This window comes from Gobio gobio (genome assembly GCF_949357685.1).
Source record: "Gobio gobio genome assembly, chromosome: 1".
Taxonomy (NCBI): Eukaryota; Metazoa; Chordata; class Actinopteri; order Cypriniformes; family Gobionidae; genus Gobio; species Gobio gobio.
The window spans coordinates 5,916,957-5,940,610 of NC_137097.1; the positions used below are offsets into that span (position 1 = coordinate 5,916,957).

The 23,654-nt window shown below is 40.1% G+C and overlaps 1 protein-coding gene across 1 annotated transcript; it reads left to right on the forward strand.

The window, feature by feature from the left end:
• Positions 1 to 1,434: 1,434 nt before the first annotated feature.
• On the forward strand, positions 1,435 to 20,274 carry LOC307131958 (uncharacterized protein). Its single transcript, XM_079826087.1, has 4 exons — positions 1,435 to 1,495; positions 10,230 to 10,567; positions 18,659 to 19,180; positions 19,264 to 20,274. The coding sequence occupies exons 2-4, from the start codon at positions 10,282 to 10,284 to the stop codon at positions 19,296 to 19,298; spliced, it is 843 nt and encodes a 280-aa protein (XP_079682213.1). The 5' UTR covers positions 1,435 to 1,495; positions 10,230 to 10,281; the 3' UTR covers positions 19,299 to 20,274.
• The last annotated feature ends 3,380 nt before the right edge of the window (positions 20,275 to 23,654 follow it).

Here is a 23,654-nt window from a genome sequence, read left to right on the forward strand (position 1 = left end):
CATGAAGGCCCAAGCCCCCAGTGGATTAGATCAAATCAGGTAATGCGATTGAAAATACCCATTATGGTTTGAAAACGCCCCACTGATTGGGAAACACCCACTAGTGTTCTGCAGAGAGACACACCTGCATGATCTTGTGCCCATCAACTACAAATCACTGCTAGTTCAATGTCACTGTCTCCACCCATGTGTGCTGTCGACTTTCATCACAATCTCAGTGCTGATACAACACACTTTAAACATTGAATGTCTATCTCAACCAAAATGATGGTTTGGATCAAAACTCAACATTGCATCAATGTTCCCATGCTGTCTGGGATTATTATTCTTGCCCCACTGGCAGAACATTTTACTTTTTTTTTTTTTTTTAAGTGAAATGTGCTTATTTTAAATTTTACATTTACATGTAGATTTTTTTTTTAGTCTCCCAGAAGTTCAAATTGATAGCGGCTCCCTGATGCCCGTAAATGAGTTAAAATCTCCCAGAGTTTTATTAATTCAACCAATAAAGTGTCAGTGTGGGCGGGCTTTTATCTCTTCTCCCGGACCGAATGATTCAGTTCAGTGTATCTAGAAACTGGGTTTGGGACTTTTTGCAGGTTGGGATGTCTGAAAATACTCAGTAAGAAAAGCATTTGTGCAGTTTGAATGAATGACTAAAGTATTTAAACACTGCTGGCGCTTTAAAAAAGGGGGAGGAGACCTAAAGAAACTCTGGGTTTACCAAGAAAACCTGTAACTGACTCTGAGTATAAGTTACCTCTCTTTCAGAGACGGGCTTGACTTACCCTGCTTTCTCAGGTTTGACATACCTCACATTCTGAAACAGGAAACCCAGAGTTCCCCTCATTTCAGTGTTAACATACTCAGAGTTTTCACTTAACCTCCTTTCTGAAACGGCCCCAGGACAGTTGTGGTAACAAATAAAACACATGTATAGGGGGAAAATAAATGGTTCTCCTTTATTAATTATTACTTTTTTATCAATTATAAGAATTGGGATCTATTGACTTATTTGGGGAATTCTTGAAAGAATCGTCTAATAAATGTTTAATGAGAACATCTATAGACTATAGTCCATTACTCAAATTAGGGGGTTCAGGGGTTTTGAAACCAAAACTGAAATATTAATAATTTCTTGTTTTAAATTAGTTTTTTGTATAATTGTATCATTATTAATATTATTACACTTTTTAATTAGTAATTAGTAGTGAGAAGTACTTCATTCAGACACAAAAAAATGAAGTGACTGCATTGTTTAACTCTCAATGTGAACTGTATTATTAACTTACCATTGTGTTATTAAATGTATTACAATAATACATTAAACCTTGAATTTGGCCATCTTTTTAATAATTTTTTCCTAGGTAAATTTCTATGCACGTCTGTGATTTTAGACAACAGTTTAAGAACGGGACTTTTATTTTGCCATGTGCGTGTGACGTCATAAGGCCGCGCCGCGCTCCTGCATCTGTTGTGATTCTGCTGAAGAAAGGTTTGTGTTTTAAGCGTTTAAAGTAAAATAACGAATGTTTTATTATTAAGTGTAACACTTCATTGATTTATCTAACATTTGTCAGCGTTGTGTGAGAAAAGTAACGTAATGAACCTCATGAGTAACAGAAGGAGCGGCTCATTTCGTGAATCAGTTCAAACATGAACACATGCTGCGTCCCAATTCGCCTAATTATAATACGACCTGATATACTAATATACTAAGGGTCTGAATAATTTTATAATTTGCATTCTTTTATTAATGTGTTGTGTTTGTTTTGAGTGTTTTTGTCTAATCTGGTTATTTAGCTCCATTAAAGGGATAGTTCACCCAAAAATTTAAATTTGTTTCAAACCTGTATTTCTTTGTTGAGTTTCTTTGTTCTGCTGAACACGAAAGAAGATATTTTGAAGAGTGTTTGTAACAAAGCAGAGAGAGCAACCAAATGACGAGTAAAAGATGACAGACTGTTCATTTGTGGGTGAAACTGTCCCTTTAACCCATTAAGTTATGAAACTGTCCCTTTAACCCACTAAGTTATGAAACTGTCCCTTTAACCCATTAAGTTATGAAACTGTCCCTTTAACCCACTAAGTTATGAAACTGTTCCTTTAACCCACTAAGTTATGAAACTGTCCCTTTAACCCACTAAGTTATGAAACTGTCCCTTTAACCCACTAAGTTATGAAACTGTTCCTTTAACCCACTAAGTTATGAAACTGTCCCTTTAACCCACTAAGTTATGAAACTGTCCCTTTAACCCATTAAGTTATGAAACTGTCCCTTTAACCCACTAAGTTATGAAACTGTCCCTTTAACCCACTAAGTTATGAAACTGTTCCTTTAACCCACTAAGTTATGAAACTGTCCCTTTAACCCACTAAGTTATGAAACTGTCCCTTTAACCCATTAAGTTATGAAACTGTCGCCCAGTTTTCCCCCTGAATGGTTTCAAGCATATAGTCATGTTAAAGTGTCCTGTGAACATGTTCTGCATTTACTCTCCCCAGCTATTTTCTTCTTTAAAATCATATTTGAATGTGCAGCAACTATAGTTGCCGGTGGGCTAATATGTTTTATGCACCCCTTCAATGTCAAATTTGAATAGGGAGAGAACAATTGGCATCTAAATAACTGCTTTCAACAGATCAATCTTTATTCATAAGCAAATGTATTACCGTATTTCCTCAAATAAAAGCCTGTAGTCAATTAAACGCCAGGCCTCTGATAGTGGCCGGGGGCGTGGCCAGCACGAACAAATAAAGGCCGGGGAAAATTATTTCCTTTCATTTCATGTGCATTCAAGTTCAGCGTAATGTACAGCAGGGTTATGCAGAAGGAGCGAAACCATCGTGACCATCGCCCCCCGCAGGGAGTCACAATCCTGCTCTCTTCTATACTTAACCTAAACACTTTGCACGGATTGCTCTGTAAATTAAACAGAGAATATAACTGATGCATATCTGCTGTTTTAAATACTGTAGTCTATGAGAGATGTGACGTGTGTTAGTCTGTGAAAGCTACACAAATGATCTGGACAATCTCTTAGCCTCTCGTCTTTTTTACACATCTTACTCTGCATTTCACTTAAACTATTTTATTTTGTACCAGAAAACAGCATAGGCTTCAAAATAAATTATGTTATTGAAATATTGTAAAGTGGTCATTTGAACAACACAAATGAACATTTAAAAAACAATATGCAAAATCAAAATTGAACAGCTCCATAACGGATTGAGAAAAGTGCGCGCATTAGTTGGGTTAGAAAAATATCGAAATTATAGTTTTTTTTTAAAGTACAAAATAATATTTATGTAAAGAGATATATATTAAAATAAAAAGTTCTTAAAGGAACACAGCTCTTCTTAAGTGGAAGGAAGCTTTTTCCCTCACGTGAAATATAGAAAGCACATTAGTTGGGTTAGTAAAATAATGAAATTATAGAGTTTATATCGAGTCTATAAAACACGAAAGAACAACAAATATATCACAAAAGTACATTTCGTTTTGTATAAATTGTATCTTAATTTTAATCTCTGTTTTATCAACCAAATTGTCCGGATTGAATAAATAACAAGCAAATAGCCTATAACAGACAATGACATGAGGTGGAGGCGCAGCGGGGCTTAAATGAACTACTAGAAAAGGAAAAGAACTTTAGTCAGGGACAGCCTTTAGTGTTTATTTCAGATAGGCCTATATTTGATCCAGCAGGTCACAGAGGGGGTTCTGGGTTGAGCGGCGGTGCTGAGCAGAATGAGCTTCAGAAATGAGCGGATCTCCAGAAAGGCGCTTGATCTCCACTGGAGGAAATATTACCGCTCTTTCAACACACACACCGCAACAGTCACAATATGACCTCATGTATGTTTTAAAAACATAATTCAACTTATAAATAATACTTTTTAATGGGCCACTTAAAATGTTTATTACAAATAAATGATTAGATTCTTAAAATGAATAAAATAAACTAAAAAGTGCATTGCATTTGCAATCCTTTGAAACCCCCCCACTTCCCGCGCCCCTGATGATATCTGTCCTCTGGAGCGCTATCGCTTTTCATTTAAAACGGTTTATTTAAAACAATTATTTTTTCAAATAGATGGAATTCGAAATACAGGCCTGCCCCTAATAAAAGCCTGCTTCAAATAAAAGCTGGTGACCTTCTGCAGTTCAGGTAAATAAAGGCCCCGGCTTTTATTGGAGGAAATACGGTATGTATAAAAGTCGAAGAACATGCGATGCAACAACAAAAAAAAGCTGCATCTATGATCCATCTTATAATCTTTTGAATATGAAAACACAACAAATACATTTGTCTTTAAGTGTTGGAACTACATACAGCCATTAAGTTGCCCCAACAGGGCATTGTGTATCAAATTGATTGAAAATAAATAAATAGACGAATAACAAAAAAATTACATCTATATTAAAAAAAAAATTATCAAAATAGTCCCATAGTATTCAATGGCTGACTGTAGTTGGTGATTTCATATTATAATGTAAATGTAAACTCATTGCTTGTCTGAATTTCCACATTATAAACAAATCATAAGCTACTAGTCATAAAGAGAATGAGGGTCCTTGACCGATTAGAGTGAAACGTATCCAAACTGGATCGAAGGGTCCTCAATATCTTGGCCCTTACAAGACATAATATCATAAAATACTATATTTTGCCCTAATGAATTAAGGTCTACTGTAGAGAAGAAATGTCAGTTAAAGGGTTAAGTTATGTTTTAAGTGGGATATTACGAAAGCAAAAAGCACCAATCAAGACCAAAAATCTTGATTTATTAACCTATTAACACAGTATACCCCATTTCCCCATTATATGTACTTAGAAGTAATTTGCCCACCGGCAACTATAGTGAACTATAGAATACAAAACACTATAGATCTCTTGTAAGATTTTGTTTGGATGATTCTAGAGATCTTCATGATTATGTAGATCAGGAGTGGGGAACGTCCGGCCTCCAGGCCGTACAGTTTGATCTGCCCCAGAGTAAAAAAAAACCCCCAAAAAACTTAGAATTACAACAACAAAAAATATGTACAAAAAAGTAAACAGCATTACTGTCAATATAATTGTTATTTTATATTTTTACATGGCGCTGTGGAATACTTAATTCTGATTGGTCAATCGCCCATTCCAGCGGTATGTTATTCCCTGATAACAACTGCCAGACTGAATAACACACCACCCATCCGGGTACTATCCTATCTTGACCGGTACTCATGGGTGTCGGAACCATTGTATGTGTTGTGGGACAAGACCCACCCACTTTTTACGATCAATGATATTGGACCCACTCACTTTTACCATCTCTAATTCAGCACGTCTGTTTACTTACCCCTAACCGATAAACACCTATTATTAAAGACATGTTAGATGCTTTATTTACACTTTTCTAATATTTTGTTCATAGAAAAAAAAATGCCTTTCCGACCTGATATGTGATGGGAAAATGAGTTTGGCAAAAGGCGGATTCGAACCGCAGGTAGATTTGCGTCAAAACTTGATGCCATGCGTCTTACCACAACACTATTGCCACTCTCAGTGCTAACGCGATTTCCATAATTTTGTCTTTCCCAACCAGACGTTTAGCAAACAAAGCCGTATATTTGTAGGCTACAGTACTTAATATAAATGGCATCTAGGCTTCAGTAATTTTCTTTTTCTGAGAGAGGACCCACCCACATTTTTTTGCTTCCGACACCCATGCCAGTACTATATGCTTAACGTGTCACTCCACTGTCAAAAACACTACCACGGGTTACAATGGTAGACTGCAAGGGATAGTTCACCCAAAAATGAAAAAATTATTTACTCACCCTCAAGTCACCCTAGGTGTGTAGGACATTCTTCTTTCAGACGAATATGTCCTGGCTAATCCAAGCATTATAAATCCATAAAAATGCATCTGCCCGTCAAATAACGTGCTCCGCACGGCTCTGGGGGTTAATAAAGGCCTTCTGAAGCGAATCCACACGTTTGTGTAAGAAAAATATCCATATTTAAAGGTCCCGTTCTTCGTGTTTTTTTGAAGCTTTGATTGTGTTTACAGTGTGCAATATAACATGTGTTCATGTTTCGCGTGTAAAAAAACTGTATTTTTCACACAATTTACTCATCTGTGTACCGCTGTTTCCACTGTCCTAAAAATGGCTGGTGAGTTCCTGTTCTATGAAGTCCCTCCTTCAGAAATAAGTAACGAGTTCTGATTGTGCCAGCGCTTCCCGTGTTGTGATTCGACAGCAGCTTAGCGCACGTTGGAAAGGTCACGCCTCTTAACGGAGAGATGTATGCGTTCAATAATCTCTACAGCGTCCCTGGGAAAGCCAAACAAAGGTGATTTGACCCCTGGATGAAAATAACAGCGTCTCGATGACATGGCGATAAACACACTCAACGCAACAGTTCCTTTTCTCCACGCGACCGTCCGCTTCTCCACGTGGGACAGCAACAAGACCGCGCCCCTTTTTCGCGTATTCTTTGTGGGCGGAGGTTAGTCTGTTCTACTGTTCTATACTGACGTAATTATAGAAGGAAGTACCAGGATGTAGTTCAAGCCAGCCGTTCGCTGTAGGCTTTGAAAGGGAACTTCTGTTAAATAAAATATCTGGCTTGGCATTGAACTTTGAGCATTATAATTTTACAGGTATTATTTATGCTCTAACAGCAACATTACACACTAACTAAAGTTTGAACAATGGGATCATGCGGAATGGGACCTTTAAACGTTTATTAAGTTCCGGCTGATGGCCTTCCGTGGAAAAGTGTTGAAAGTGCCTTCGAGATACTTAACTGACGCTACATCTGACGACCGTGACTTTGAACTGCAGAGGCACTTTCAACACTTTTCCCATAAACTGAATACGGAAGGCGATTGGCCGAAGCTCTACTTCATAGAGTTTCGCGTCGGGGTCCTGATCACTCTGTCGGGGTTTATTCTGCAATAACAACCGGCTGGAAGTACATTATCCCTTACTTATTATATATTATATTTAGGGCTGAAACGATTTCTCGAGTTACTCAATTAACTCAATTACAAAAATTCCTCGAGGCAAGAACTCTGCCTCGTTAATTCCGGAGGCACACCATAGCACGTGATACATTTTGAATTTAGTTGGCGCGATGGCGGAGAGTAAAGATGTCCATAAACGGCAGAGAATGTCTAAAGTTTGGGATCATTGCATTCTTAAAAAAGAAGAGAACACGTTGCAATGTGTCTACTGCAAAGTAGGGATGGCGTTCTACAGCAGAACGACTTCAATGATTCAGCATCTGAACCAAAAACATCCACTCCATGCTGGTTCACTGAAACGTAGCCTAAGCCTATACATTGATGTTCACTGATTTTAATCCCATACTGTATTTGTAGCGATGTGGTGATGCGGTTTGACTAGATATGATGTTTAGCTTTGATGTTTTTAAGTAGTAAACGTATTCACGTTCAATTGCAAGAGAGTATAGCCTAAAAAAAGAACCCCTTCACACACACACACGCATGCAACCTCGTCTCTCTCACGCGCCAGTCAGACCAATCGCGGCAATGCATACAATTTCTTTATCCGACTAATCGATCGATTAAGTGCTAGATTAATCGATTACAAAAAGAATCGATAGCTGCAGCCCTAATTATATTAGATAATAAATATATAATATATGTCCGGGTCACAGTCAGGGTGAACGCAACAGGTACGTAGTGTTTGTCATTGCTGACATGCATAATGGGGACAGTCAAGAAAAGAAAAGTAGATGCAGAATGTCGGGCTTTTCAAGAAAAATGGACAAACAATAATTTTTTTGTCGAAGTGAAAGGCAAGCCAGTTTGCCTAATTTGTGGGGATGCGCTAGCAGTGATGAAAAAGGCCAATCTCGAGCGTCATTACAGCTCGAAACATGCTAAACTGGATGAGTTGCAAGGACAAATAGGCTTGGATAAAGTTTGGGTGCCCAACAAGCAGTTTTCACAAGAATGCATTCTGACAGAGACAGTGTTACTCATGCAAGTTTTGTGGTGAGCGAGCTAATAGCGAAGAAGCTGAAACCTCATTCAGAAGGTGAAAGAGTGTCTTGTTGGCGCTGCAGAGCTTCTACACCAGACAAAGTAAAACTGTCCCAAAGTGTCAGTTTATCTCGAGAAACCATCGCAGAAAGAATTACGTATATAGCACAAGACATTGAAACAACACTGAAAGACGGCAAAAAACTCCAGTTTTTCTCTCTGGCCTGCGATGAAACAACGGACATAACAAATATCGCTGAACTGTATCATACATCGAGAGTCTGTGTGCGCATTCCCTGAAGCTCCACAGTGTAATGACAACTGTCGTTTCCACCATTAATTTCATCAAAAGTAGAGGGCTAAACAGCTGCCAGTTCAAAGAGTTACTGAGTGGTCTTGAGTCTGAGTCTGGAGATCTGGTTTACCATTGTGAGGTGCGATGGCTGAGTCGCACAGATATGCTCGCACGGTTTTATAAACTGAGGGAAGAAGTTAAACAATTCATGGAGATTAAGGGAAAACCTGTTTTGGAACTCACTGATGGCAAGTGGCTGTGTGATTTGGCCTTTGTGATGGACATAACCAAGACTTTCCACGGGCTAGAGAGCCACTACAGAGCCAGTCTTACATCACTGTATACGTCTCATTTTTCTCAGCGACTCTAGCGAGGCAGCGGGAAACACAAACACACCTGTCTTGTCCGAGATGCACCAGCGCTGCGCAGACGATCAGCGTATGATATCAAAACACCGCATGAGTGAATCAAAAGCATAAGGAGTCGTCTGCTCTCGTTGTCATACGGCAATTGTTCTGCGCAGCGCTAATGCATCTCGAACAAGCCTTCCCTCAACAATGGCGAATGTTGCGTTACTATTGATGCACATGGCTTTACGATCCTACATCGGCATCAAAACAGCGAATCCAACGCATTCTTGCAGCTCGCCGTAATTTGTACAGATCGAGCAGCTATTAGCTTTATTAGCTACTATTTAAAAAATGGCAGTCACAAGCTTGTTTGTGTTGGTCTTGTTGGTCACGGTAACCCTGCCCCCAGCTCCTGACGCAAACGGTTCTTACTTCTAGACCAGCAATGTTTTGGTGCTACTTAAGAACCACTTTTCCTGGTTCGGAGCTGGTGCTTTGTGTGTGGAAATACAAAGAACCAATTTGAAACTAGGCTCTGGCTCTGAACTAGCACTAGCACTGCCTTGGTGGAGCTAAATGTCAAGCTCCAGGGTCCAAACCAGCTTCTCTGCTTTGAAACGTGAAATCATTCGAAAGGAAAATTAAAGGTGTGGCAATTGCAACTGGAAAAGGGTAACACTGTGCATTTTCCTACTCTGCAAGAACAAAAGTGTGCAAAACTGCTTCAGACATTTGGTGAAAGGTTTCAGGACGTGAAAAGTAGACAAAAGGAACTGCAGATATTTGCTACGCCGTTTAATGTGGAGCCATCTGATAACTGATAACCTACAACACGAAATAATTGAGCTGCAAAGTAATGACGGGCTCAAAGCTAAGGACAATAGCCTCCCTCTGCTCGAGTTCTATAAACTTTACGACCCACTGCTGTGAGCAGGTCTTTTCAAAACTAACTCTTGCAAAGACCCGATTCCGCTCAAGACTGACTGACCCAAACTTGGGAAACCAGCTGCGAGTAGCGTCATCATCACTGGCATCTGACATCAGACGCCTTGCTAAAGAGAAGCAGTTCCAACATCGCATTAGAGAGGTTAGTGATGAGCAAAAGGCGTGGAATGTACACGCCACTTGGCGTAAACTAATTTTGCCGTATACATTCCATGAAATTGGACACTCGTACTATTGATACGCATTCTCATGTGATCGTGTTGTTAGTGATATATGTTCAATAATTTAGTATGGTCCTTAAAGGAAGTTACAAAAATGTAAATGGCCCTTGATAGGAAAAAGGTTCCCCACCCCTGATGTAGATGTATATATGTCAACAATTAGTAACATGAAAATGACCTTTCTTTGGGAGGGTTTGCCTTCGCCTTGCTTCCTAGACATGTGACCGGAAGGAAGTGAATACCTTTTTTTTTTTCTCTTTGAAATCCTTTATTTGGTTGTTTGCTTGCATGTCATTGAGACATAAAACATGGATAATATCTTGAAAAATACTTTGTATTGCAACTATTGTATTGAGACACTCTGAGAATTAGTGTGGATTTATTTCTGTTTCTATTTCTCATCTTAAAAAGGATAAACAGAAAAACTCCTGGTGAAGTGACTGAGATCCACATCAACATAAAGATGGTGCTTATTAAAGAGGAGAGTGAAGACGTGAAGATTGAGAAAACATTCAGAGTGAAACATGAAGAAACTGAGAAACAAACAGAGAAAGAGGAGAGAGAAGACATGAAGATTGAAGAAACATTGAGAGTGAAAGATGAAGAAACTAAGGAACAAACAGAGAAAGAGGAGAGTGAAGAGGTGAAGATTGAAGGAACATTGAGAGTGAAAGATGAAGAAACTGAGGAACAAACAGAGAAAGAGGAGAGTGAAGACGTGAAGATTGAAGAAACTGAGGAACAAACAGGTTGGTTTCATTCTCAAAACTAAACTGTCATTTGATTATTATTAAAATCTCCAGCTCTACAGAAATGATTGATATTTTTGAATAATGCCATATGAGTGTCATAATTTAACGCCGCATTCACACGGGGCTTCGGCGTCAACGCTTGACGGAGGGCGTGGCTGAAGCTTGGTGCTGACGCGACCGTCATAGTGACAACAGCTAATCACATTACTTGCCGCTTGGACCACAACACAACACAAAAAAAGCGCATTTTTTGACAGCTAGTCTGTGAGACTATTTTGTGTATGAAAACTGATCACTTTAATATTTGATTCCTCATTTGGCTGGGGGATAGCGCCTATTTGAACCACACATGATATGATATGCTGCCTGTCATTCAATGATAAACAGAATACACGGACGGAATACAAGCATGATACATTCCAGATTCTCCAACCGTCTCTGCCACCTCCTTCCAGGCCTGGTCTCTCCAGTTTGTGTCCCGGTATGTAAATAATGAATAGGTAGTAAATGACCGGGTGATTATCCACCGCAATTATTAGCTTTTCCTCCATTTTAGATCGTTCTTTACTCTTCATTCACTCTTCATTCACCGGTGTTTTAAACGAACGCGATTGGCTAGCGTCTGCTCTAGGATATTTGCATAGGGTGATCTGATTGGATGACGCCTGCGTTGGCGCTTGAAAAGTTGAGAAATCTTCAACTTTTGCCGCTTGCAACGCGAGTGAAGCGCCGCGACGGAACCCACAATTCAGTTCGGCAACGCATGACGTCACCCATTCAAAGTAAACGAGAAGCGTTGACGCCGAAGCCCCGTGTGAATGCGGCGTAAGTGCTATTATTTGACATGGAGCGGGTACAGACATGTTAAGATCACATGACCAGACAAACACTAATGCTGTGAAGATCCGACTTACATTTTTTAGCACCAGCCCTAATCAAACACACCTGAAATAGCTAATCGTAGGTTGCGTCCGAAACCTGAAAAATGCTGCCTTCGGAGGACCAATTTCAAGGCAGGAAGGCACCAAGGCACGTCCTAATCTAATGTTAGCTTCACTTCCTGTCTCCTTCATCTGATCGATTTTTGAAGGCAGCATATTTGTCTTCTTCGCTGCCTTTGATATCCCACAATCCTGTGCTTTCCATTCTGTGACAGTTGAGCTGGGGAAAAAAGAGGAGTCCGAAAGTTGCGTTTGCTGGTCAGTTTGTGTGTAAATGTACGGTTTCTTTTACCAACATTTTCCACTTCTGATGTCATTTCTAGCGAGAAAATACTAATGTAGTAATTCAATATTTGTTTGGTTCTCACCAAAGCTCGCTCTATTTTGCTGTAGATCATTAAACTGATACACTGCCTAAGTCTGTCCGAAATCAGCACAAACGCATGCACAAACGCTGCCTCACAAGCCATTTTCTGATAAGGCAGCGAGGCAACGAGTCAAGTCAGCTGTCTAGGTTTTCGGACACAGCCAAAGTCTTACTAGGCATACTAGACACCTCCAGCAGGCGTGTTGAGGCAAGCTGGTGCCAAACTCTCTAAGACAGTGGCCTTCCAGGACCAAGTTTGGACACCCCTGGTGTAAACATTTGAAGTTATCAAAGTTATGTTTACACCTGGGGTGTCCAAACTTGGTCCTGGAGGGCCACTGTCCTGCAGAGTCACACAAATTATTAAAACATTTTTTGTCATCTTTATTTCCTACAAATATAAAAGCAATAGTTCACCGGCAAAGATCGTTTACACTCATCTTTTTCTTCTAACGTTAGGCTACTTATTCCAGCATGTGTGCAGACAGGGTTGCCAAGTTTTTACAACAAAACCCGCCCAATTGTTAATGTTACTCAAAACTAGCCAAAACAAGCCCAATAGCTTTTCCGGGGGAGGTTCTCCGGGAAGAAAAAGGCATTTGGGGGGTAAAATGTGTGTTATTTTGGCAGGGCTGCCTGCTAAAATTCGCATTCCTGGGTCTGTATATCACATAATTTGGGGTCGCTTCAACCCGCGGACTTGGCAACACAGTGCAGTTGAGTTCTGTTGACATTTGACAACTAACGTTATGCGTCGCTCCGTTGCTCTGATTGGTTGTAGGTTGTGGTGAGGTGGGCGTGGTTTCGCGAGGTCTGCGGGCGGAGAGAAGGAAAGGAACCGAGCGGAGAAGGACTGGGACATCGCCAGCGCTACACCGGCGAGAGTTCAACGAAGTGTGATGAATGTTCGTGTAGGCAAGGAAGGAAGAAGACAGGGGTCGGCTTTACTGGGACTCGCACTTTTTATTATATAACTCAGAACTGAACGTAAACAGCGCTCGTGGGCGCAAACGGCAGCAGTCTCTCTCAAACACACACAGTAAACTCTCGTTGAACTCTCGCAGGTGTAGCGCTGGCGATGTCCCAGTCCCTCTCTCTCCCCGTCTCTCTCTCTCACACCGGCTTTATATGCTCTCTCCACGGCAATTACTGCAATCAGAGACAGGTGTTTGTAATCTGCGTTTGAGCCGCTTACTCACCGCTCGGTTCCTTTCCTTCTCTCCGCCCGCAGACCTTGCGAAACCACGCCCACCTCACCACATAGGTCTATCCAATTGAGGTCTTTTCTGGTTCGGTTGAAACACGCCCCATAATCACAGCCCAACGGAGCCGTATCAGACTCAAATTCTGCCTAGAATTGAGTATGACGACGTCAGGCTAGTGATTCACACCTGAGAAGACAGAACCGCATAATGAGCTGCATAATGAATGAGCCTTTGAGTCACGTACAGTGGGGAGAACAAGTATTTGATACACTGCCAATTTTGCAGGTTTTCCTGCTTACAAAGCATGGAGAGGTCTGTCATTTTTATCATAGGTACTCTTCAACTGTGAGACGCAAAAATTCAGGAAATCACATTGTATGATTTTTAAATAATTAATTTGCATTTTATTGCATGACATAAGTATTTGATCACCTACCAACCAGTAAGAATTCCGGCTCTCACAGACCTGTTAGTTTATCTTTAAGAAGCCCTCCTGTTCTCCACTCATTACCTGTATTAAAGGGCGCCTATTATGCCCCTTTTTCCAGATGTAATATAAGTCTCAGGTGTCCCCAAAGTGTGTCTGTAAAATTTCAGATCAAAATTCATGACAGATTATTTAATATACTATTTTCAAAATGCTCATTTTTGGGTTTGAGTAAAATTAGCTGTTTTCTGCGTGTCTCCTTTAATGCAAATGCTCCCCACACCAGAAGGCATCTGCATGTTTTAAAGCCTTAACACTCTCAACTTGAGCACACACACCCGACGCATGCGCACAGAGAGCTGGATGTCGGACCGTGATTAGGCTGTTCAACTAGACTTGTTCTCTTTCTTGTGTTATTGCAATTAAAATGTCAAATGCACACACTTTTATTTCAAAAACACACAAAGTTCACATGAAAACAGTTGGTTATGTCTGCCTTTATGCAGCAAATACAGAAATCCTGTGTTCGTATTAGATCCGTGTAACGTTACTAAAGTGAAAGCAGTGTAATATACAGTAATGTTACTTACTGCTATATCTGCTGTTAATATGAATCAAACAGAAGATAAACAGAAAATCACTCACGACTCTTGACTGAATGAACTTTAGTAGCTTTATTAAGAACACATTTCTTACTCGAATGCTGCTGTTAAATGCTCTGGCGAGGAGATAAAAATGGCGGCCTGTGTACAGCTCTCTGAGGGCGGGGTCTTTGCTAATAGACCCCATCAACACTCGTGGGTGGGGCTTTACCAGGATTCTGCAAATGGCTTGCTCTGAGACACTGCTTATGATTTATGGGGATTAAAAAAGGAATGGGTGGATTTTTACCATTATAGGGTGATTGTGTACACACACTGCTAAACCACATTTATGTTTAAACACCATGTTAAAGTGAATTTTGCATAATAGGTGCCCTTTAACTACACTTGTTTGAACTTGTTACCTGTATAAAAGACACCTGTCCACACACTCAATCAAACAGACTCCAACCTCTCCACAATGGCCCAGAACAGAGAAGACATCAGGGATAAAATTGTAGACCTGCACAAGGCTGGGATGGGCTACAGGACAATAGGCAAGCAGCTTGGGGAGAAGGCAACAACTGTTGGCGCAATTATTAGAAAATGGAAGAAGTTCAAGATGACGGTCAATTTCCCTCAGTTTGGGGCACCATGCGAGATCTCACCTCGTGGGGCATCAATGATCATGAGGAAGGTGAGAGATCAGCCCAGAACTACACGGCAGGACCTGGTCAATGACCCTTAAGAAAGCTGGGACCACAGTCTCAAAGAAAACCATTAGTAACACTACGCCGTCATGGATTAAAATTCTGCTGCGCACGCAAGGTCCCCCTGAGAAATGGGAGATGGTCATGTGGTCTGAGGAGACAAAAATAGAGCTTTTTGGTCTAAATTCCTCTCGCCGTGTTTGGAGGAAGAAGAAGGATGAGTACAACCCCAAGAACACCATCACAACCGTGAAGTATGGAGGTGGAAACATCATTCTTTGGGGACTGCACCATATTGAGGGGAGGATGGATGGGCCATGTATCGCGAGATCTTCTTGGCCAACAACCTCCTTCCCTCAGTAAGAGCATTGAAGATGGGTCATGGCTGGGTCTTCCAGCATGACAACGACCCAAAACACACAGCCAGGGCAACTAAGGAGTGGCTCCGCAAAAAGCATCTCAAGGTCCTGGAGTGGCCTACCAGTCTCCAGACCTGAACCCAATAGAAAATCTGTGGAGGGAGCTGAAAGTCTGTATTGCCCAGCGACAGCCCTGAAACCTGAAGGATCTGGAGAAGGTCTGCATGGAGTGGGCCAATATCCCTGCTGCAGTGTGTGCAAACCTGGTCAAGAACTATAGGAAACGTATGATCACTGTAATTGAAGGTTTCTGTACCAAATATTAAGTTCTGCTTTTCTGATGTATCAAATACTTATGTCATGCAATAAAATGTAAATTAATTACTTAAAAATCATACAATGTGATTTTTTGGATTTTTGTTTTAGATTCCGTCTCTCACAGTTGAAGAGTACATTTGATAAAAAATTACAGCCTTCTACATGCTTTGTAAGTGGGCAAACCTGCAAAATCGGCAGTGTATCAAATACTTGTTCACCCCACTGTATGTGAAGAAACGGCATGAAAGAATGTGAGGAAAAAACAGGACAAAATACATTTGAGAGTCAAAGGCACATTTTGAGTACTCAGTTATGCCTGGAAATAAATCCTGATTTACTATTAATGTTGGAAACTGCTGTGCTTCTTTATATATATATATATATATATATATATATATATATATATATATATATATATATATATATATATATATATATATATATATATATATAAAACCTGTGATACTTTTTTCAGGATTCTTGGATGAATAAATGAAGTAATGGCTAATCAAAATTCAGCTTTGCATCACAGAAATAAATTATATTTTATAGTATATGTCTATCCAAATAGAAAACCTTTATTTTAAATTGATTTTTTATTGTATTTTTGGTCAAACAAATTGCTTCTTTCAAAAACATTCATTCAAATAGTAATGTCCAAACGTTTGACTGGACTTCATTTATAGCATCTGAGCAGAACTTTGCGAACAAAATCTTTATTGATGTGACACTAGGCTACTTTACAGTAAACCCTTCATAATCTGTCCAAAACAGGCCAAAGAAATCTTGTCTAAACATTCTTGCGCAGAGCTGCCAACTTTTCAAAAAAACTTAGAGTGAGATTTGGTGGGGCCAACCAAAATTTTGCCGTGAACAAAGCAAAAAAATATATATAATAGCTACACACACATCATAGAAAACACTCTTTTTGTTGTTGATTTCTTTTTTGCCTTTGATAGATAAGGTTGATAATTAATTATTTCTATTAAGACAAAATGCATCTATATGACGCTTTGTATACAGTAGCCTATATCCTATAGACACACACACACACACACACACACACACACACACACACACACACACACACACACACACACACACACACACACACACACACACACACACACAATTTTAAAGCACTATGTAGAGGCAGGGTTTTGTCTAAATAGAAGGGTTTTGTCATTAACCTACAGCATACTTTTACAGGGAAGAAAAAGGAAAATAACTATCTGTCCTGTCTGTTGCTCTTCTGTCTTTTGTGTGGTTCTTTTTTTGCTGTGGCTGATCTAAAAAAAACAGTGTTGTAGTAAAAACTACTTTGAGTAGTTAAGTTATATTCAAGCTACCCTTTTGAAAGTAGCTACACTACAAGTTACTATCAAAAAGTAGCTGGCTACATTGAAACCATGTTTCTTTTTCTTCTTCTTTTTTACAATGAGATTGTTACAAATAACTGAATAATTATTCATGAAGAATGTTATAATATTTGGGGTTTCAGGCTTCATAATGCAATGTAATTATTTCAAAGAGTATAGGCATTCAGGGTTATTGGGACACTTTTCCCCAGTCATTTCAATGGAAAAAACTGTCAGAATCATTAGGCCCTACACACAGTACTCAAATATAGCCTATATCTCAAACTGGCTGACCAAGTGCAAAATGGCTACAAATTTAACATCAGTGCAAGAACAAAATGTATGCAAATCAACTTTGCGATGCTGTTTGCGAACGTTCGTTGGAACTGGTTTCGGGAAACACGACTCGTTTAACTATGCTTATAATGACGGAACTTGTGACCATAGCTAGCGAACGACACTTTCGGGAAACGCACCTCTGAGTGTCACAGCGCTCCACTTCGCTCATTACAGGCTCGTTCTCGTCAGAACCCAAAACAGTGTGTAGCTTTAGGTCGCGCAACACCGTATTTATTTGCCCATTTATCTTGAACCCCCTCACCGAAAGCATGATCGGCTCAACGTGTAGACATAGATATATAGATAAACTCATCTTTCAGGCATTTGACAGACCGGGTTGGCACTTCAGCGTGAGAAATCGGGGGTGTGGCGTGTGAGCGTGTGAAACCAATCAAATGTGTGTGTCTCACGGCCAATGCGTGAGAGTTGGCAGCTCTGCTTGCGTCTATGACATTTTATGATTTGTGAAATATGCTATATCTGTTCTATTACAGAGCCTATACATGTTAATCTGCAGTTTAATACGATTCCTAAAACATTTTATGTAATTATTTATTACATAGAGATTTCACTCATCTCAATATAGTTTTGGAAAACTGTGAAAATTGTAAGTATGTGTGTAGTAAGTGAAAGTGCACGTCAGTTCTATTTATTCATACATGCAGAATATACAGGATTCATATTTAAACAGTCTTTTTGCGGTTTAATATTCGCAGATACTATATCGCGATTAGAAGTCTATATCGCGATTAGTCTATATCGCGATCAGAAGAACAGAGAATAAATGTAACTGTCACAATCCTCGGCTGGATCCATTGTTCCTCGAAATGAAACCAACTTTTCTTCTGAGGTAAATTATTACAGGATTATTCCTCACCGCATCTCAAAGCGATGTAAATTCATCACACTAAACTTGATGTGTTTTACAGAGTTGTTGTGGGTTTTAACTTGTTTGCATAGATCTCCTCAGAATTAGCTTTTGAATAGAGCGCACGATCCGTGGGCGTGGCCCATTAGCAGATGAGGCAGCATGTGAACAACTGACATTTCTCTTTTTAAATGGATTACATAAACAGAGAATATTTCCGTTCAAGTTGATGTTCATCATTTAAAAACCTGACATTTCTTTAGACATATGCCTCATATGTTGTGTGACAAGTATTAACTAAGTTGCAGTTCATTTTCTGCAAAGTATCAGAATGGACTTCATTGAGAGAAAGCCGGCAAATCGCACATCATGTTTGTTTTCTTTGTTTTGCAAATAGCACAGCATTTAGTTTTTTTATTGTGAGTGCAAAAAACAATTAAAAACTTAACAGATTTGAATGATGTATAGCACTTGTCTGTATTACTAAAATCAATGGAGTATAAAAAAAGCGAGTTGGTCTTGCCGGACCTCTAGGGGTTAATGCTTTACAAATGTTTTGATGGCTGTTGTGGTGTGCTATTAAACTGAGGTTAACTTTTGTCTTTTTTGCCTTAGACCTGATGCTGTTGAAAGAGGAGTGTGAAGTACTAAAGGAAACGGAAGAAAAAGATCAATGTGAGAGTGATCATAATTTCATAACTGAAGAAACATATTTTAGTTGCTCACAGACTGAAAAGACTTTAAAAACAACCAAAGAAAAAAATGAAAATAAAGAAACAAGTTACTTCACAAGCTTTCAGGGTAGAAAGGGTTTGAATCAACAAAGAAATATTTCAGATCACATGAGAATTCACACTGGAGAGAAGCCTTACACCTGCCGACAGTGTGGAATAAGTTTTGATCATAATGAAAACTTTACAGTCCACATGAAAATTCACTCTGAAGAGAAACTCTGCACCTGCAAACAGTGTGGAAAGAGTTTCAATCAAAAAAGAAACATTGACAGACACATGAGAATTCACACTGGAGAGAGCTCCTACACCTGCAGACGGTATGGAAAGGGTTTTGAACAACATGGAAACCTTAAAGCCCACATGAGAATTCACACTGGAGAGAAACTCTACACGTGCCCTCAGTGTGGAAAGAGTTTCAACAGAAAAGGAATCCTTGACACACACATGATAACTCACACTGGAGAGAAGCCTTACACCTGCCAACAGTGTGGAAAGAGTTTCAACAGAAAAGCACACCTTGACACACACATGATAACTCACACTGGAGAGAAGCCGTTCACCTGCCAATACTGTGGAAAAAGTTTTAACAGAAAAGTAAACCTTAACACACACATGAGAGTTCACACTGGAGAGAAGCCGTTCACCTGCCAATACTGTGGAAAAAGTTTTAACAGAAAAGTAAACCTTAACACACACATGAGAGTTCACACTGGAGAGAAGCCTTACACCTGCCAACAGTGTGGAAAAAGTTTTAACAGAAAAGAAATCCTTGACGCACACACGAGAGTTCACACTGGAGAAAAACCTTACGTGTGCCCTCAGTGTGGAAAAGATTTCAACCATAAAGGAAATCTTGATTCCCACATGAGAATTCACACTGGAGAGAAGCCGTTCACATGTGATCTCTGTGGAGAAAGTTTCAAATATAAAGTCAGCTTTAAGCGCCACATGAGGATTCACTTATGAGAGAACGGTTTTACTAGCCTGGCTCCGCCCTCCTACGTACTTCTGCTCAATTTTCATTTTGTTTCAGTACTACGTCTGGTACTGCTGTATATGCTTAGGTTTTCTCCCAAACAATTTTTTATCTGTCCAATCAGCGAACAGAGGGAGTGGCTGAGAGCGATGACGTTGATGTTGTGCGCTAGTTTGAGTTGTAGTTCAGTAATGGTGGCGGTGAAAGATGCGAGTGTGTGGCACCGCTGACGAATGTCGGAAGTGTGTAAAGTGTAAAGCCGGAGTGTGGCGAGGTGGACGAGCGAGCGAGATCGGTGTGCGTGATTGAGAATGAGACACACCGGTCTCGAGTCCTCTCATGATGGAGCACGGAGGCATATAAGGACGGGCAACACCGGTGAAGGAGAGAGGACCAGGCCTGGATTTGAAGTTGTGTTTTGTTTACGTTTTGTTATGTATGTGCGCGGCAGTCGTCCGTGAGGGGCTGCCGCTTTTACTTTCATTTTGTGTTTATTATTTGATTAAAAGTTGTTAACCGTTCGCCGTTTCCCGCCTCCTTCCCTGAACAAACGAACTCCGTTACACGGAGCAAGAACAATCACTGCTGAGTTTTGTTGGTGGCCATGATGTTGTGGTCCGGGAAAAGTATTTTTCAGCTCGCTCCGTTAGTGGTGAAGGAGTTGCTGAAGCCGTCCGTCTCCCACCACCCGCGGAAAAAAACCCAGGCTGAATTATCAACTGCTTTTGACGAACACCAAGGTTGTGTGGGAATGTAATTGCTCTCCGAATCTACATCACTACGTAGTGACTGAACGAAAGGGAATGGGATTTCACAGGCGGCCTCTGTGGTTGTAATGTAACAAACAGGAAGTTCATGGACAACCTCCGTGGCCGCATCAGGGCAGACAGGAAGTTCATGGGCAGATGCCGCCACCACGGGGAAAACTAGATCAGGTGCTGCCTCCTCTGGAGAAACTGGAGAAGTGTACTCAGCCTAGACACACAAAATGGCCATAGCGGTAACATGGAGTATAATTGATTGTGGGAGAATGTCCGAGATCCCCAGACTAGATACCACCACAGATGCCAGCTACTCGCACTGACATTACCGGTGTGTCCAACTGTGAACTAACAAGGATTAATTATTGCTTTAAAAAATATTGCTCATTGTTAGTTCATGTTAGCTAATGCATTAACTAATGTTAACAAATGAAACCTCGTTGAGCTGTTAGCATTTTGTCTAAATATTAGGGATGGGTAAAAAATATCGATTTTAATCGATTCTCATTTTTACAAACCAATATCTATTCTTAAATCCCAAGAATCGATTAGTCATCCTTTTTTCAGTTGATGAATGAACGGGACATTGTAGCGCGCCTCCAATCCAATAAATCCCAATAATCTTTGTGCTTTGTTACTATTGACATGAAACAAAGTCTCAGATTTCAAATTACGTCAATTTTTTTTTTTAACGAAATTCAAAAACATGAATACCCTGTGGCGTGAGATCACTCTGGTGCAGCTCAACTCAAGAGAAGGGGCACATGAACGGATCTTCTCTTCCACTTTAATACAGCCAGTCCTTCCAGAAAAATTTGTCTTTTTTTGTGATTGTTGCGGGCAAAAATCCTTGATTATGCGGCACGTTTTCATTAAAAATGCGATGGAATTGCTTGGTCTGATGAGTCTCAATTTCCGTTGAGACATTCAGATGGTAGAGTCAGAATTTGGCGTAAGCAGAATGAGAACATGGATCCATCATGCCTTGTTTCCACTGTGCAGGCTGGTGGTGGTGGTGTAATGGTGTGGGGGATATTTTCTTGGCACACTTTAGGCCCCTTAGTGCCAATTGGGCATCATTTAAATGCCACGGTCTTCCAGAAAAATGTGATTGTTGCGGGCAAAAATCCTTGATTATGCGGCACGTTTTCTTAAAAAATGCGATGGAAAATGTGGGATAGTTATGCAATAAAATTGCGGAAACTTGCAAAAACTGCGGTTTGATGAAAAAGAGAAAAAAAGCACTACATCACAGAAAGTGCTGGGAATATTTAAGTTCTCATCTTGTTTTATTGAAGACCTTAATAAACACATGGCTCAAATTCACAAAACATCGAGTCAAACAAGTTCTGTAGCTTTACAAAGGGAATATGCTACAACTTCTGAAAAAAATGAATAAATAACTTCCTGTTTTACAGAGGTAGCTATACAAAACAGACCTTTGAGTGCTTCCAATGCACAAAGTGCAATCTCTTAAAGGGTTAGTTCACCCAAAATGGAAAATTCTGTCATTAATGACGTCTCCTCATGTTGTTGGACACCCGTCAGACCTCCGTTCATCTTCGGAACACAAATGAAGATATTTTAGTGTAAATCCGATGGCTCAGAAAGGCCTCCATCGGCACAATGCACTGTGCACTCTCAAGACCCATAAAAGGTACTAAAGACGTCGTTACAAAGTCCATCTCACTACAGTGGTTCTACAATAACTTTATGAAGCGACGAGAATAGTTTTTGTGCTAAAACCTAAATAACGACTTAAATAGTGATGACCGATTTCAAACCACAGCATCATGAAGCTTCGAAGCATTATGAATCAGCGAGTTGATTCATGATTCGGACCGCGTGTCAAACTGCTGAAATACGTGACTTGGTGATCCAAACCACTGAATCGACTCACTGATTCATAGCGCTTCGAAGCTTCATGATGCTGCTTTTTTAAATCGGTGAACACACCAGGAAACTGCTTTACGCGGTCTTTTGCTGTTATTTTTGTTGGCAAATGGGAAGTGCTTCATCATGGTTTCACTGATATCTATGGTTTCGGGGTTTGCAGCTTTTCGATGACGTTCACGTCGGGTAATTACGTCACTTCAAAACGTTCCCATGGCAATAGGGGGAAATGGCGGCTCTTGTGTGAAGTAAACAAACATTTTTCAATTTTCTGCTAATATATGTGACTTTTTTGCAGCGAAAATGCGGGGATTATGAAATCATGCAAGCCCCGCATATTTTGCACACGGAAATAGGCAATTTACGCGACGAAAGTGCGGCGTATTTGAAAAAATGCGACCCCCCCTGCATAAATATGCGGACTTTGGCTGTTTATGCATTAAATCATGCGATCGCATAATCGCGTTTTTCTGGAGGGACTGTACAGCGCGAAATAAACATGAATGAGCATTTGAAAGTGTTAAAGGGGTCATGAACTGAGAAATCAAATTTCCCTTGAGCTTTTGACATATAAGAGGTTTTCAGAACTGAAAACTTCCTTGTTAGTCCAATAAAAGCTTTTATTGACACCAGGCCCAGCAAACGACAGGTTTTTCAAAGTGGGGATCTATGACGTCAAAGGGGGGCAAGCACCGCCTCTGCAGAAGAAGATCAACGCCTACTTCATCACTGACTGTTTAGCCCCGCCCACCGATTCGTGCATAACATGACCAGTGATTTCTGAAATGTAATGATTCATGTACAGTCAGATGTTCTTTGTCTGTGTGTCAGTAAATCAAACCAGTGACTAAACGTCAATTTGCGTTGTTTCTCTTAGTAGGATGAAAATAATCTGTTATTTAATGGTGATTAAATTCTTTAAAGAAAGCGATCAAAGCAAGCTCCCTTGGCAATCGCTGGAGCAGCGCATGCTGGAGCTGTCAATCAAACTGCGAGAATTTATCAGTGACTCCCGTTTTATTCAACAAATCTCTTAACTATATCACGTTTGCACTGTTAGTGAAGATGAAAGCAATCATTATTGTACAGAAAATGAAAGCTTTAGCATAAGTTCTGCCGGGAAGACTTAATTGTCACGTCACTTCAACTCTTTTATCTATCCAATCACATTCTAATACTTAGGTATAAAAGATCGGTACTTACTCATGTCTGAGTTTGCAGATGCTGACGCTCCAATTCACCACCAT